The following is a 14,845-nucleotide window of genomic DNA, read 5'->3' as shown; positions in this document are numbered from 1 at the left end:
AGTCCAGGATACTAATAGCCTGTGAATCTGAACCTATCTCACGAGTGCAAGGGCTTAAGGGGAATCTTGTGGCCACTCCTTGTGTGATATGCATAACCACTTTTGTAATATCTCTACAGAGCGAAAGTTGCCTATCAGTAGTTCTTCAATAAACCATTTCAGATTAAAAGAACATGTCACCATTTCCTTGCGTTGCACACTTACTTCAAGAGATCTTTGTCCTTATTCAAGTGCTGGAAAAAAGATGGCTCACATATGAGCTGGTTTTCTTGACAAACCTGTTTACACGATTTTCCGGTTTCGGCAATTTTGACTTGAAGAGCATTTAACGGAGGCCACATCACTTGGCCATGACAGAAATCCTGAAATGACACATGAGTATTTCCATAATTTCCTAAGGGAGTATTATAAATACAAAAAGCTGGAAAGACTGCCCTGCTTAGCAACAGGGAATACCACAGCCAGCCAAAATAATTTTTATCTCTATTCTTTTTATCAGGGGTGTCAAACTCAATTTCATTGAGGGCCGCATCAGCATTGCAGTTGCCCTCAGGGGGCCGGGTGGGTGTGGCCTGGGTGGGCATGGCCTACTGGGTGGGCGTGACTAAAGTGTGTATGGCCTACTGGGTGGGCATGGCCAGATCTGAGGGTCTCTGGCAGGAGGAGGGTCTCTGGGCCAGGGCCAGGGCCAAGGCAGTGCGGGCCGTTCCCTCACTGTTTCCAGGATGGCTTCGCGGGCCACATGAAACCACTTCGCGGGCCGGACGCGGCCCCCGGGCCTTGTGTTTGACATGTCTGCTTTTTATATAGCACATATATAATCAGACAGAATGTGAAGAAAACTGGCAAAATTCAAAGCCCATCTTATAAAGAAAGGTCTAACACCCAGTTCTCCAAGCTGGGAAATTTGAAGGATAAAACAGAGACAGTTTTACTCCACTGAAATATTTTAGCCTCTTAGACAGACATTACTTAACTGACAATCCACAATGAATGCTTAATTGGTCTTGCCTAACCCTACATACTCATTTCTCAGTCATTGCAAATAAATTAATATTGCTGCCTTGAATCATGCAACAATGACAACACAGCAGATATCTGCAACACTGTGCACAACCTTCACTATTACTCTAATTGCCCAAATATTTCCTTATAGAAAAGAAGCAGGCTTTCTTATCCCAGTTTCCAAGGACTATTTGGGAATATCAAAAGCTGCTAAATGCCCTCCTCTGCTTTTTTTTGTTTACAATTGCCAGAAAATTTTATCCTAATCCTGCTTCTTCCTTCTAGGAACAAATCTCTCTTGCCTAATGGGCAGATTAAATCTCATCAGCACTTATCTTTCAATTGGGATACTGTTCTGCTGGCTACAACCTCAATTGATTTTTTTAAAAATTTGATGGGGACAACACAACTGGAGCCATGGTGGCAAAATGGTTAGAATGCAGTATTACAGGCAAATTCGGTCCACAGCCAAGAGTTCGATCTCATAGATCCTGACTGGCTCAAGGTTGACTTAACCTTCCATCCTTCCAAGGTCAGTAAAATGAGGACCCGGGTCATATGCTAACTCTGTAAACCACTTAGAAAGGGCTGTAAACACTGTGAAGCCGTGTATAAGTCTAAGTGCTATTGCTATTTCTGTAGCACCAGCCTTTCATTTCTCTATGCTTCCCCTCCCAAGATACTGTTGCTAAACAAGGCGTTACTGAATTCTGCAGAATGACTGCTTACAAAAACAAATACTTTCCACATATGGAAAATGCAGAGATCGAGATAAAGCTGAATCACTAGCAGATCTACTTTCTAATTCTGGCTTGAATGATAATAGCATGTGCAGAAATTGTATACAGTACAACCAGGGCTTTTTTTTGTCATAGAACGCTCAGAACGGAGTTCCGGCACCTTTTTTGGATGGAACCTTGTAGGGTAGGCAAGGCAGGTTGTATGACGTGTGAGTTCCGGCACCTTTTTCTTTTACAAAAAAAGCACTGAGTACAACTAATAAGAACTGGTGCGATACCGACTTCCGGTGGCTGCGCGGCGCCGGAGACAGCCTTCCCGGGCTGCCCGCGGCTCAGCTGAGTGATTTTCGCCCGAAACAGCGCCGATCAGCTGTTCGGGCGAATTTGAAGCCCCCTCCTCGGGAGAAGAGGAGGGGGTGAGGCCCCAGGTAGGGGTTGAGTTCTCCGGGGCCGCCTGAGCTTGTAGCTTGGGCGGCTGAAGGATTGAACTCCCCCGTAGCCTGGGTGGCTCCCAGCTGGTCAGCGTCTCTGCTCCGGACTTCATGGAGCAGAGCCAGGCGTCTGCGACCACCCCTGCCTGAAGGAAGGACTATGGAATAAAAGGAGCAGGCAGAGCGGTACAAGAGGAAAAGGTGAAGAGGATTATTATATTCTACTCTCTAGCTTGATGGACGTTTTAAACTTAAAGTGAAAGTGCGTCACAAGTGAAAAAGATGGCGGCTAAACCTCCCTCAAAAACTCTTCGGAGTGCTGGAACTTCTCCGGTACAACAATCATCATTGCAGGCGTTGCATCTTCCTGATGTATTGACATCGAAGGATTTACAAGATGCTCTTGAAAAACATGCCCAGGTAATTCTGGAATCAATGGGTGATAAATTTGCACAGATGGAGGCGAAATTGGAGAAATTGGAGGAGAGAATGGAAGAGAGGATGGAACAGAAGTTCAGGGTGATGAAGGTAGACATTTTGTCCTCAGTGTATAAAGTGGCTGAATGTGTGGAAGAATTGGAGGAAAAAGTGGAAGATTTGACTCAAAAGAATGCCATATTAGAAGCAAAAGTACTGGAGAATGAAGATTTAAGAGACAAAATGGACAGAGAATTGAGTCTTGCTCAATATTACCAGATGCAGTTTGCTGTTAGAATTAGAGGTTTAAAAGAGAATATTAAGGAAGATCTAAAGCAGCTGATTTCTGAGGCTCTGGAAGTGGTATTGAATCAGCCAGCATCTGAAATAAAGGGAGGTATGGATAAAGTGTTTCGTGTGAATTCATGGATTGCAAGACAGAGAAAGCTGCCTAGAGATGTGGTGGTTTATTTTACTAAGAGGGAAATTAGAGATGAAGTTATACAAGTTGCCTATGATTCTAAAGTGGTGATTGCTGATCAAGAAGTTTTGGTTTTAAAAGAAATTCCTCCAAAGATTTTAAGGAGAAGGAAGGATTTTATATTCCTCGTGCAAGAGCTCAAGCAACGAGATATAAGGTTCAGATGGGAGATTCCAGTTGGGTTGATGGTGATGTATGAAGGTAAAAGGTACCGTCTGATTACTGTGATGCAGGCGCGAGATTTTTATAATAACGTTTTAAAAGCAACCTCATTATCACTTCTGGAAGCTGCAAAGGGATCTGGAGAAGGAGAACATCAAGAGACTGAGGATGGACAGACAGAGGAGAATGGTGCTGGAGGAGATCAAGCTACAATTTCTTTGGATGATCCTGGAGAGCGGAGGGTGACGCGTGCTGCTTTAAAACGATCAAAAAGAAAATAATAAAAGAGCAAGACCAGCAGAAGTCTATGGAACTTCCACAACGAATATCTAGGAAGTTATCGCAATGGACACGTGGGAAAAGATTTGGGTTAGGAACGTAAAGAGAGAACTTTTATAAAATGCTTTATAGATGGCATTTAGATCCTAAAAAGTTTGCAAGTATGTATCTGGACTATCAGCCAAAATGTTGGAGATGTGGAGATGAAGATGTTACATATTTTCATGTATGGTGGACTTGTAAAAAGATCAAGGCTTTTTGGATAAAAATTTGGTGGAATATGTAGAAGATTTTTAAGCAAAGGATAAAGTTTTGTTCGCAAATTTTTTGTTTTTGTTTTTGTTTTTTTTGTTTTTGTTGGGGATAATTACGGACGTTACGGTTGTGGACACTAACTATGTGAAATTTAATTACGGCAGCAAGATTTTTGATAGCTTAGTAATGGAAGAAAGAGGAACTGCCGATTATAGGAGAGTGACTTCAAAGATTTTTGACCTGGCAGAGATGGTGTAGATTTTGGCCTAAGATTTTTCGCAAGAACGTTATATTATGGAATGGAGAAAATGGATTTCTTTCTTTTCTTCTTTTTCTATTTTTGTTTTTTTATATATATTTAATATATATATATATATTATCCTATATAAGCTAGAGAGTGATGGATTTTATAGTTTATGGATGTTAGTATATGGTTGTTTATGATTGTTTTTTTTATATACCTTGTATTTAGCTCTGGGAAGTCGGGGGGGGAGGGGGGAGAGGTAGGGGGGAGGGAGAAGGGAGGGGGAGGGGGGATTTTTAAAGGGAAAATTGTATGTTAAAACTTTTTAATAAAAAAAAAGAACTGGTGCAATACCAATTGTCCTACATGGAACTATATTGAGCAAAATATTGCTTTACAGTGCTTACTACGTTTTGACTCTTGGTATTATCCGAGAAAGCATATTGTTTGATTCTAAAGAAAAAGGAAAGAAATCTAGTATATATAATGACTCTACTTAACATTTGGGGCACATAAATTATTAGTATTTTGTCTACAGTACAGCACAAATATTAAACTATAAATCTATACGCTATTAACATCTGAAGCTAAGGAATATTAGCAAATGAAAAACAGCTTAACTAGACAGTCAAGGTTGGATCTAAAGTAGGATATAATGTGTGTAATTGGTTTCAATATTTGCAATTATTCATCAATACTTAATAGGGGAAACTGAATCAGAGAATTCAATATGTCAAAAATCAATATGCATTTTCTTAATGGGAAAACAGCTTTGAAAGCATATTATTCCATTGGTGAGTTTGACCCTGGACAGAGATCTGATTAGAGGAGGTGCAGGAATGGAATAAATTTCCGTGAATCCCTCTCTTAAATCTTGGGGATATGTTCAAAATAAAGGAAGAGAAAGGATCAGTATATCAACTGCTCACAGAAGACAGTTAAGGGTTAATAGGTATTTGGTGCTGAATAATAACTCAATTAAAAAGAAATTAGGAAGTATGCGTTCCTTCTAAAAGTGAAATTGTTCCATGCTTATGAACAAAGGAAATAGAATTGATTTAGAAACCATACCTGTTTCTCAATGAACACATTCATTCTCTGAAGCATTCCTTCACACGTGAATTCAAAAGGCAAGTAAGGTTCGATCTGTTGTATGTAAGTAATATAAATACATTTCAATTGTGCAATACAGGACGAGGATGCATCACTCTGCTAAATAGTTGAACATATGCTCAGTTTAAATTCATTAGCAAGTTCTGAGTGATCACCAAGAGTTGATGGCATGGCATGGCATTTGCCAACAGGAGGAATTCCTCTTTACTCACATACAGCCTTAGGTGTACTGGGATCTTTTGGGAAGAGGGGAAAGATAACAAAAGGCATTCCCACCGTGAAAGCTAAAGTTCACTTAAGTAATATTGGATTACACCCGTAAGTCCCAGATTTCTTGGGATTACACTTTCTACTACTGTCAGTCATGTAGCTTGGAATTATGTCAGCTGTAATTCCAATGCACATAAAAAGCAGATGGTTTGAGAAGCCTATCGTTCCTACGTATAATTCACTTTTTCCCCCCACTGGAAATATTCTGGTTCCCAACAAAGCAAGAATGCCCAGCAAATACAGATAGTCCTCAACGTACGACCACAATTGAGCCTAAAATTTCCACTAAGGCAATTGTTAAAGTGAGTTGTGCCCCATTTTATGACCTTTTTGGCCATAGTTGTTAAGCATTCGCTGCAGTTGTTAAGGGAATCATGCAGGCATTACGTTAAACTGGCTTCTTCCACTGACTTTCCTTGTTAGAAGCCAGCTGGGAAGGTTACAAATAGTGACCTCATCGCCCTGGGAAAGCGCAACTGTGCCAGTTGCCAAGTGCCCTAATTTTGATCACATGATCATGGGGATGCTGCAATGGTTGTAAGCGTGAAAAGCAGTCATAAGTCACTTCGGGTTAGTGCTGTTGTAATTTCAAATGCTCACTTTATGATTAGTTATAAGTGGAGGACTACCTGTATTACAGCAACGGTTATTTGCAATCCAATATTTTTATTAGAATCTCTTTTACAATTTTAAGGTTTCTCTTAATACCCTTATTCTAAGTATCTAGTCCTCAATACTGTAGCAACTTCTTTCAGTGCATAATGTGGTACTATTTCCCTTAAATAAATACCCCTGAAGTTAAAAGTACTGTTTCCCCGAAAATAAGACCCAACCAGAAAATAAGCCCTAGCATGATTTTTTCCCAGGATGCTCGTAATATAAGCCCCACCCCCCAAAATAAGACCCAGTTAAGATCGTCAGCCAGACAGACGCATTTAGTACCGTATGTCCCCCAAAATAAAACCTTACTGGAAAATAAGCCCTAGTGTGTCTTTTGGAGCAAAAATTAAGATAAGAGCCGGTCTTATTCTCGAGAAAACACAGGTGTTTGTGCAGAGCTATATGAAGTTATATAAAAATGTGATATTAGATGAGTATTTCTCCTCCCCGCTCTAAAATTATCAATGTACTAAAAAAGCCATCCCACATATTCCTCCAATGCAACTCCTCCACATAACGGAAAAGTACTTGGTATTTGTTTTATTTCTACAGATTTTACTCACTTAATAATCTTAATGGGGACTGGCAATTTCGCTGCTAAGCAAAGTGGTTGCTAAGTGGGAAGTCATATGACTGCAGCTGGGCTTTTTGAATGGAAACAGACAAGACCACTCAGTTTCACACCTTTGGCGTTGTTTGCCTCCTTTGGAATACTTACTGTCTTGCCTTTGGAATACTTGGGTTCCCCCACCCTTTGGAAGAACAACATACTCTCTTGAAATCTCCCCACTCTGTGGGGAGATGGAGGGGCCAGGCAAAGAAGAGATGGCCTCCAGAAACCCCTTGCTTCCCCCCCCTTTCCCTTTTGCAGAGCAGAGAGTATAAAAGAGGAAGAGTTTTCAGGAGAGTACTGTAAGCTGTTTGTATAGCGTGCCCACAGCTCTCAGCCATGGGCTATGTAGAAGATCAGATTACTCTCTTGCAATCCCCTTTTCTCCAATGTCTCTGTTCTGAAAGGAGTGAGGTAAAAATACCACACACATCAGGCACAAGATAATGCACACTGAATGCAATGGCAGTCACGACTGAAGGATGCTGCAAAAGTCATATGTGGTGATAAATCGTCTGTAAAGGGTTTTTTGGGGGGGCATTTTAATTAAATGGTCGCCGAATTAATGGTCAGTGGGTTAGGATTCTGAGCTTGTCGATAAGAAGGTCGGCAGTTTGGTGAGTCGAATCCCAAGTGCCGCGTAACAGAGTGAGCGCCTGTTACTCGTCCCAGCTTCTGCCAACCTAGCAGTTCGAAAGCACGTAAAACTGCAAGTACAAAAATAGGGACCACTACGGTGGGAAGGTAACAGCGTTCCGTGCGCCTTTGGCATCTAGTCATGCCGGCCACATGACCACGGAGACGTCCTCGGACAAGCGCTGGCTCTTCGGCTTTGAAACGGAGATGAGCACCGGCCCCTAGAGTTGGAAACGACTAGCACGCATGTGCGGGGGAACCTTTACCTTTAAGCAAGGCTTATCTGTAATTCATATTATTTTAAAATTATTACATTCAAATTCTATGTTACTTGCTACTAATATATTTAAGGTATTTTTATTCATAACGAAAGTTTAATGTTACTTCATCTTCCAACCTTTTTTTGGGTTTATAATATTACAGATAAGCTTTTCTAGAATGTTTATCTTGTGTTTTGTAAAGATTTTTTTTCCATAATAATTCCTTACAATATAGCCTACCATGTTTTATTTCATTGTAAAACACTTATTAAGAAAGTAATTATCTTTATTAACCTTTTGGCTCAGAATTGCTTTCAGGGCCTTTTCCACTTCAGAAAGATCATTAATATTTACTGTCCAAACATGAGGCTTCCCAATGTAGACTTCAGCGTAGGGATGTTGAGATGTCAACTGGAAGAAAAGGAAGAGAAATGCCATATTTTTACAGCTTAGGTTCACTTAGTAACCTTCAAAATTGTATATTAAGAAGGCTTTAATTATCTTTCTGAAATCCTGACTATCAAAAAAATTACTTGCCATACTTTTAGGAAGCCCTGAAAGATGATGAGGAGCAAATAATTTTAAGGAGTGCATTTTTTTTAACATGGTGTCTTTGAGTCAGTCTTAACTCCTGGTGACTGCCTGGACAAGTCCCTGCAGTTGGCTTAGTAGTTCAAGGAACCTTTTTGGGCACAATGTGGCCCAGCCAAACTTATATCCAGAACTTCTTGATTTTTTCCAGTTTTTAGCTGAAAACAAAGCTGGATAAATCTTCTAAGGTAGGGAGGACATGGCTTGGCCTTCTATTGCATGGCTTGTGAGATAGTGATCTGCTCAATACCTCCCTATCCACTGAGATGTCACCATGCTTGAATTCAAGGATGGCATATAGCCAGTGGGCCTCCCTACCCCTCCAAAACATTCTTTGCATTTCTCTTGCACTTCCCTTAGCTGTCACCATTTAAAAAACACTACTGCCAAGGGCTTACCTTTTTCTGTTTTTCCCCCACTCTGATAACCTCTACCTAAAATATGGCTTTTTATAGATCTGTCCCCGAAGAAAACATGTGTTCACTCCAGACATGGTCTGCCTGAACGCTTTGTGTCATTCCTAGCTTTGTCACCAAGAAGCCAAAAGACTGGGGGCCAACCTTAGCTTTGAAGGAAATCTGTTCAGTAATTTATGACGAAACAAGACAACTATCTTTATCCAATAAATAGGTCTTGAACAGAGATAACCTCAATATGGCTGCTTCTGTAGGCTTTAATATCTGGGCAAGTTAATAATGTAGTTGAGGCAGGGCATTAAGCCTTAAGTGGTTCTTTAAAGCATGAGTGATCAAAACTAGCTTTCAAGAAATTGTTGAACAGCAATTCCATCATGTCTATTGAAGAAGATTCAATGGGATGGAAACCAATTATGGTAATTGTTGCTGGATCTGCCTGATTAAAAACCAGATTAAAAACCATTTGCAAAGTAAAATCTCTCAAAATCTCTCTCTCTTTCCCTCCCTCACTCTCTCTCTATCTGGGATTTGTTCTCTGGTTTGAACTCTGTCAATAGCATGGCCTGATAACAATAAACTATTGTATTTCAGTACAGGGTTGTGTTTGAAGATGTGTTTCAAAGACACTGTTCACATATCTAATCAACAGTAATTACAAATAAAAACTTACCTCTCTAAGAGTTGGCTTGCCTTTGAAGAAGTCTGTGTTTTTGCTGCTTTTTGGTGGATTAAACTTCGGGTTCAAAAATGCACATCCATTTGCAATAGCCTCCAAAGGTGCGGGACCCTCATATGGGAAGCCAAGGCCCACAAAAAGCTGCAAAATAGAAACTCTTGATTTAGGTCTTTCTACATTTGCATCATCTTGAGGAAACTCGCTTGAATCCAAGTCTGTATTTTTGAACAGTACTGAGAACCTGAAAAATAATGAGAATCATTTCTCTCCCAAACCTTTCATCATCTTTTGCAAACTCTGTTCCAAAATCCTTTGCAATTTCTTGCTTTTGCTGTCAGAAAGAGGCTTTTAAGGTAGTCAGGATTTAGGTTAAGCTTGGCTGGGTTTGAGAGTGTTGTCAAGCTAAAAGTAACTTGATGGCAAAAGGGGGAGATCCTAAATCTTTTCAAAAAAACAACCTTCCAAGAATGGACAGTGCCATCTTTTTGGGACGAGAAAGAAGTCTGCTTTGTTTGGTTGTATTATTTCAGAAGATAACTCGAGTACAAGTAACAAACCAGTACTACTAGTGTTAAAACCTCTTCACAAAAACATTCAGCCAAGCAGCTTCAGTTGCTCAATACAAAAATAGCCTTAAAATATGTCTATAAATAACATCAAAATAGGACTGCTATTAAACTCTGGGCTCAGACTGGGTCCTTCATTAACAATGAGCTCTAAATCCTATCTAGCCCAGATTAGAAATTACAGTAGAGTGATGTCTATTTTAGTACAAGCTAACTTAGTTTGTATTTGGCTCATAATTTATCAGAGTGATCTTTAAGAATTTGTATTTTTTGTGAATTTAGTAACAGCTTTGTAAAAAAATAAAAAATTAAACAGTATAAGAATTGAAACAGGCAGAAAATATTCCCGTTATCTGTGAATACATATATGAAATTAATTAAGAGCAATAGATTATAATAGATCAGTTTGATTTAAAATGTATTTGGGAAAGTGTCCCAAACTCATATGAGTGCAGAGTTTACAATTTAATTTAATTGTTTAAGCCATTTTTTGTCAACTGTCAACCCCAGTGCTATTGGATTGTTAAATGTTCGTATCACTCAAGGAGTCAAAAAAGTTCCAACTACAAACAGCAGGTGGCAGCAAAGTTCACAAAAATGTGAATTTATCCACAGCATGGAAAGTTGTATTAAAAAGCTATTCTTAGAAATTAATGCATTACAAAAGAATTGAACGGAAAACACAAATGATTTATAAACAGGAAATGCAAGAATTATTACTGGCATTCTAACACATTTTTAAACTGTTTTCTGAAGACTAATATACTACAAAAGTTTGGAGTGAAGAAACAGATTAAGCCACAGGAGATAGCTATCATCTAATTGTGAGACGCCATAATGCTTATTTGCTATATAATGCTATTTTTTTATTAAGAGGCCAAGAATGACGTTTAGACTTTAAAAGAATACTTCCAAAACAAAATGCAGAGTGGTAGGTAGATCAGAATAGTTTGTTATATCTCTGTCTCTAGCTTCCTTGGTTTAAGTAACACTGTGATAATGATAATGATAACTTTATTGTCACTTTGAATGTACACCAATCGGCATACATCAAAATGAAATTTCGTTGCATACAGCTCTCAAAGGGTCACCACCTCCGATATATACTTCTTGTTCGTGGCCCGCTCAAATTTCACATTGTCCATTTTAGTCTCTAGGGAGTGAACGATGGCAAACAGGACAGATGGAAATGGGGCTCCATGTGGATTAGCCCTCAAATTCGCTTGTATTCTGACAACCTCGCCTTCTTTCCTTTTTCTGATCCTGACTCTTCCACCTTTTCCTTAAAGAGGCCTTGCTTCTTTTCGCCCCTGGAGCACGCTGCTGCTGCCACCAACTCCTCCAAAAGCCTCTCTCTCTTCCTCTGGGCCTGCCGACAGCCTCATCCAGTTCCTTCACTCCATAAGCTCCAGGTCCTCTCCTCCTCTGCCTCCTCTGGAAACAGCCCTGATTTGCAATACAATCCATCACTGGGCCAGCAGTCAGATCTTGCTGCTGGTAGAACAAATTCAAACAGTGCCAACGACTTTTAACGGTCTCACCAACAGTTCCAAAACAACTAGAAACTTGCCATGCCAGCAAAGATTGTCGGTCGTATGTCGTATGTTACCTTAGTTCCACCATGTTGCTCAAACACATTAAAATCTTCCTGATCATGTGGCCTATAGCCCTTACTATCCCTCCCAAAACTATTTGCCTTCAAGAGCCAATGCAGCCGCACCCATTATCCACTTCTGAATTTTTGACGGAAATGTCTGATTAAAATAATAAAAAAACATTAACTGCAATGGAAATATGACTGAAGGGCATGAAAATGTCACCAACAATTCACTGCTGATTTGGTTTTAATTAGGTACAGAAATTAATACCCTTGGTTAAATAAACATTCTTTGTTTGTTACTTCTTTTCTCTTCTGTACTGTCAATACGTTAAAGAAAATCTCCTTTCCACTGAATCCAGGAGCTTTGCCAATCAAGAACTTCTGTCACCATTTAACTATAAATACACCTAACTGCTCTTCTGTCACTTTAAAACTATTACAAACTAAAAATCCTATTTTAGAAGTTGCTACATTATTCACTATGTCAACCTGAGGTATCACATTGATGCACAACTTCCATTTTAAATGAAAAGGTTTTGTTTATACAGTGTCTTTAAAAAAGCAAACCCTGTTAGTCATGCGGCAGGCGTGACTTTTTAGAATGAATGAAACCCATGCCAACTTACGTAATACAAAATCTTCAAAATATTATTAGTAATGTCCATGCTGTGAAGGGATAAACTAGAACTTCATCCAGATTGTGTTTGGGTTAAATTACAAACTATCCAGGGTCCAAATTAGTCCAAAGACCTAAATTCCTTTTTGGGGAGTTTTAGAAACTCTATCCACTTGCCGCTTCCAAGCTTTAAAGTATAGGATTTCAAAGAAAATGAATGCAAACAGGAAAAAAAGAAATCTGTGATTCGTGGTTTCCCAATGTTCCTGGCCATACTGAAAGTCACGCAAAATTGTTCTAAAAAACAAGGAGATCTGTTTCCCTCCCCCCCTTTTCTTTCGTCATCTTGGAAAACTGCTAGGATGTTCAGAGGAACACCATGGTTACTTTGTATGACATTTCAGGAACCTCAGGAAATGAATAGGCAGAGATCGTCATAGAAGTGACCCTCAATGGCACGAAAATCAAAAACTGCAATAGCTGAATAAACTGGACTCGGAATGAACATGTTTTTTTTTCTAATTTGGAGTCTACTCTGGAGGTTTCTCCTCCATCTGTGAATTCATCTTACTTTCCTTAAGGGAAATTCTAAATGTTTACTGCCAGTGTTTGCTTCCTCTTTGAGCAATTGGTTCTCTTACACCAGGGGTGTCAAACTGCTGGCCCGCAGGCCGGTTGCATCATATGGAGGCCGTGCCGACCGCAGCTCCGACAATGCAAAAAAAAAGTCACGATACGTCATGACACATCACATGACACGACAAGTTTGACACCTGTGTCTTACACTCTGCTAATCGAGAGGCAGAAAGTCAATATATATATATTTATTCTTAATGCATCTATTTTTTTAAATGACCCAGGCCTTACTAAGGAAGGACAGGGATGGGTGGGGATATAATCTCTTGGAGGAGTTTTGGAGGCATCCAGGTGACAAAATCACTCTGATCCACTCCCAGCTGAATGCCAGCTGGGAAAATCCCAAAGAGGAGACTGTCTTGCGGATTATCTGCAGTAAGTTTACTCCGGGAGTTCTGAGGAAGCGAATGGGGTTCTCTGTAGCTTTGGCTCTGCTACTTTGGAGGGACCCCTCTCTTCCCGATAGGTGAAAAGCTCCGAAGATGAAAGGTGGGGGCTTGGGTCAGGGTGGTGATAAATGCATATCTGAATGAAGGGGTGCTATTGTCCTCCCCAAAGGAGGCAGTGGTGTGCTTTATTTTCAAGAAGCGTTTGCTTCTGGGTAACGTCTGATTAGCCTTCATCTCCCGGCCGATGAGAAAGTGGTGGGGCAATGGCTGCAGAAGGACCTGGAATAAAGATATTACTGAACCTATTTCACTCAGGCTTCTGGCCCAGTATGGCGTTAATAGAGCACCAACTGCAATTGGTGAATGGTCTCTACTGAAACCAGGATAGGGAGCGTATGGTCCTTCTCGATGAGTTGTCATTTTATCAGGCCTGAATACCGTCAACTACAGGTAGGCCACAACTGAGCCCAAAATTACTGTTGCTAAGTGAAACATTTGTTAAGTGAATTTTGCCCCGTTTTTGTGACCTTTCTTGCCACGGTTTTTAACCGAATCACAGCAGCTGTGAATAAACCTGGTTGTTGAGTGAACCTGGATTTCCCATTGACTTTGTTTGTCAGACGGTTGCAAAAGGGGATCACCCGATGAGCCGAGGACACTGCAACTGTCATAAATATGACCCCAAAAGGATTCTCCTCCTTTTAACTGGGGTAGTTCCAGTGGTGGGATTCAAATATGTGAACAACCGGTTCTCTGTGTGGATGCCGCTTCTGGAAGTCCATTCTGGGCCTGGGCAACCAAAAATTAGCTACTGGTTCTGCTGAACTGGGGCGAACTGGCTGAGTCCCACCACTGGGTAGTTCCAGTCATTGATGGTAGAGAAAGACTGGCCCCTTAGGCTCCTCAATTGTGGGGTGTCACAAGGCCCTCCTTTCTTCTAGGCAACAACTACATGAACTAGGTCAGGGCTTTTCAACCTTTTCACCCATTGTACCACTTTTAGGTTATGGCAACATCCAAGTACCACCAGTTGCCTAGCAAGGTGTCAAAAACCTGATGACAAAAAAAAAGGAAAAAAGTGATGAAGTACAGGTAGTCCTCGACTTACAACAGTTTGCTTGGTGACTGTTCGAATTTACAATGGCACTGAAAAAAGTGCCCCACAAGCCACAGCCAAGCAAGACACCTGCCTGCCCGCCCGGCGGCGCTCTTCCTCCTGTCCGAGCTTTTAATTGTTGTGAGCATTTCTGTTGAGGATTGGCAGTGGGGGTGGAGTGGGGAGTGGTTGGTTTTTATTCCCCCCCATCTGCTGGGTAGTTGCAGCAGGTTTTGGTCACTTCACATGACCTTGGGACACTGTGACCGTCATAAATATGAATCAGTTGCCAAGCATCTGAATATAAATCACAAGACCCTGGAGATGCTGCAACATTCCAGCTGATTGATGCTTCTTCTGGGCTCAGCAGAAGCACCAGGATCAGCACCGAGCTCTGGCTGGAGCCTGGTGCTGATCCTGGCGCTTCCACTGAGCCCTGACAGCCCCGAAGAAGCGCTGATCCTGGCGCTTTCACTGAGCCCTGACAGCCCTGCAGCTCCAGCCATCTCTCGCTCAGGCTTGTGCAGTGCTGCCACTAGTTCAGCTCATTCCCCTCCCTCATTCCCTTCCCCCCACTACCACTTTTTTAGGATGGTCACATACCACCTGCCAGGTGCCAATGTACCACAGGTGGTACCCGTATCACTGGTTGAAAAGCCCTGAACTAAGTGACAGGTCATCTGTCAACATGTCAAT

The 14,845-nt window shown here is 40.9% G+C and overlaps 1 protein-coding gene across 6 annotated transcripts in view; it reads right to left on the bottom strand.

Annotated features, from left to right (window-relative positions):
- Positions 1 to 14,845, bottom strand: part of MGAT5 (alpha-1,6-mannosylglycoprotein 6-beta-N-acetylglucosaminyltransferase) — a 149,193-nt gene that overhangs the window by 5,107 nt on the left and 129,241 nt on the right. For all 6 annotated transcript variants that reach the window (XM_081342046.1, XM_081342043.1, XM_081342044.1 and 3 more), the window contains exons 13-16: positions 9,241 to 9,387; positions 7,858 to 7,974; positions 5,086 to 5,160; positions 205 to 362 (exon numbers count right to left, since the gene is read on the bottom strand). In XM_081342046.1, the coding sequence (XP_081198172.1) occupies positions 205 to 362; positions 5,086 to 5,160; positions 7,858 to 7,974; positions 9,241 to 9,387 (497 nt within the window). The remainder of the gene's footprint in view (positions 1 to 204; positions 363 to 5,085; positions 5,161 to 7,857; positions 7,975 to 9,240; positions 9,388 to 14,845) is intronic.

This window comes from Vipera berus (assembly GCF_964194415.1).
Source record: "Vipera berus genome assembly, chromosome: 1".
NCBI classification, from domain to species: domain Eukaryota; kingdom Metazoa; phylum Chordata; class Lepidosauria; order Squamata; family Viperidae; genus Vipera; species Vipera berus.
Note: the sequence above shows the minus strand (reverse complement) of the source record. Positions and strands in the feature narration are given on the sequence as shown.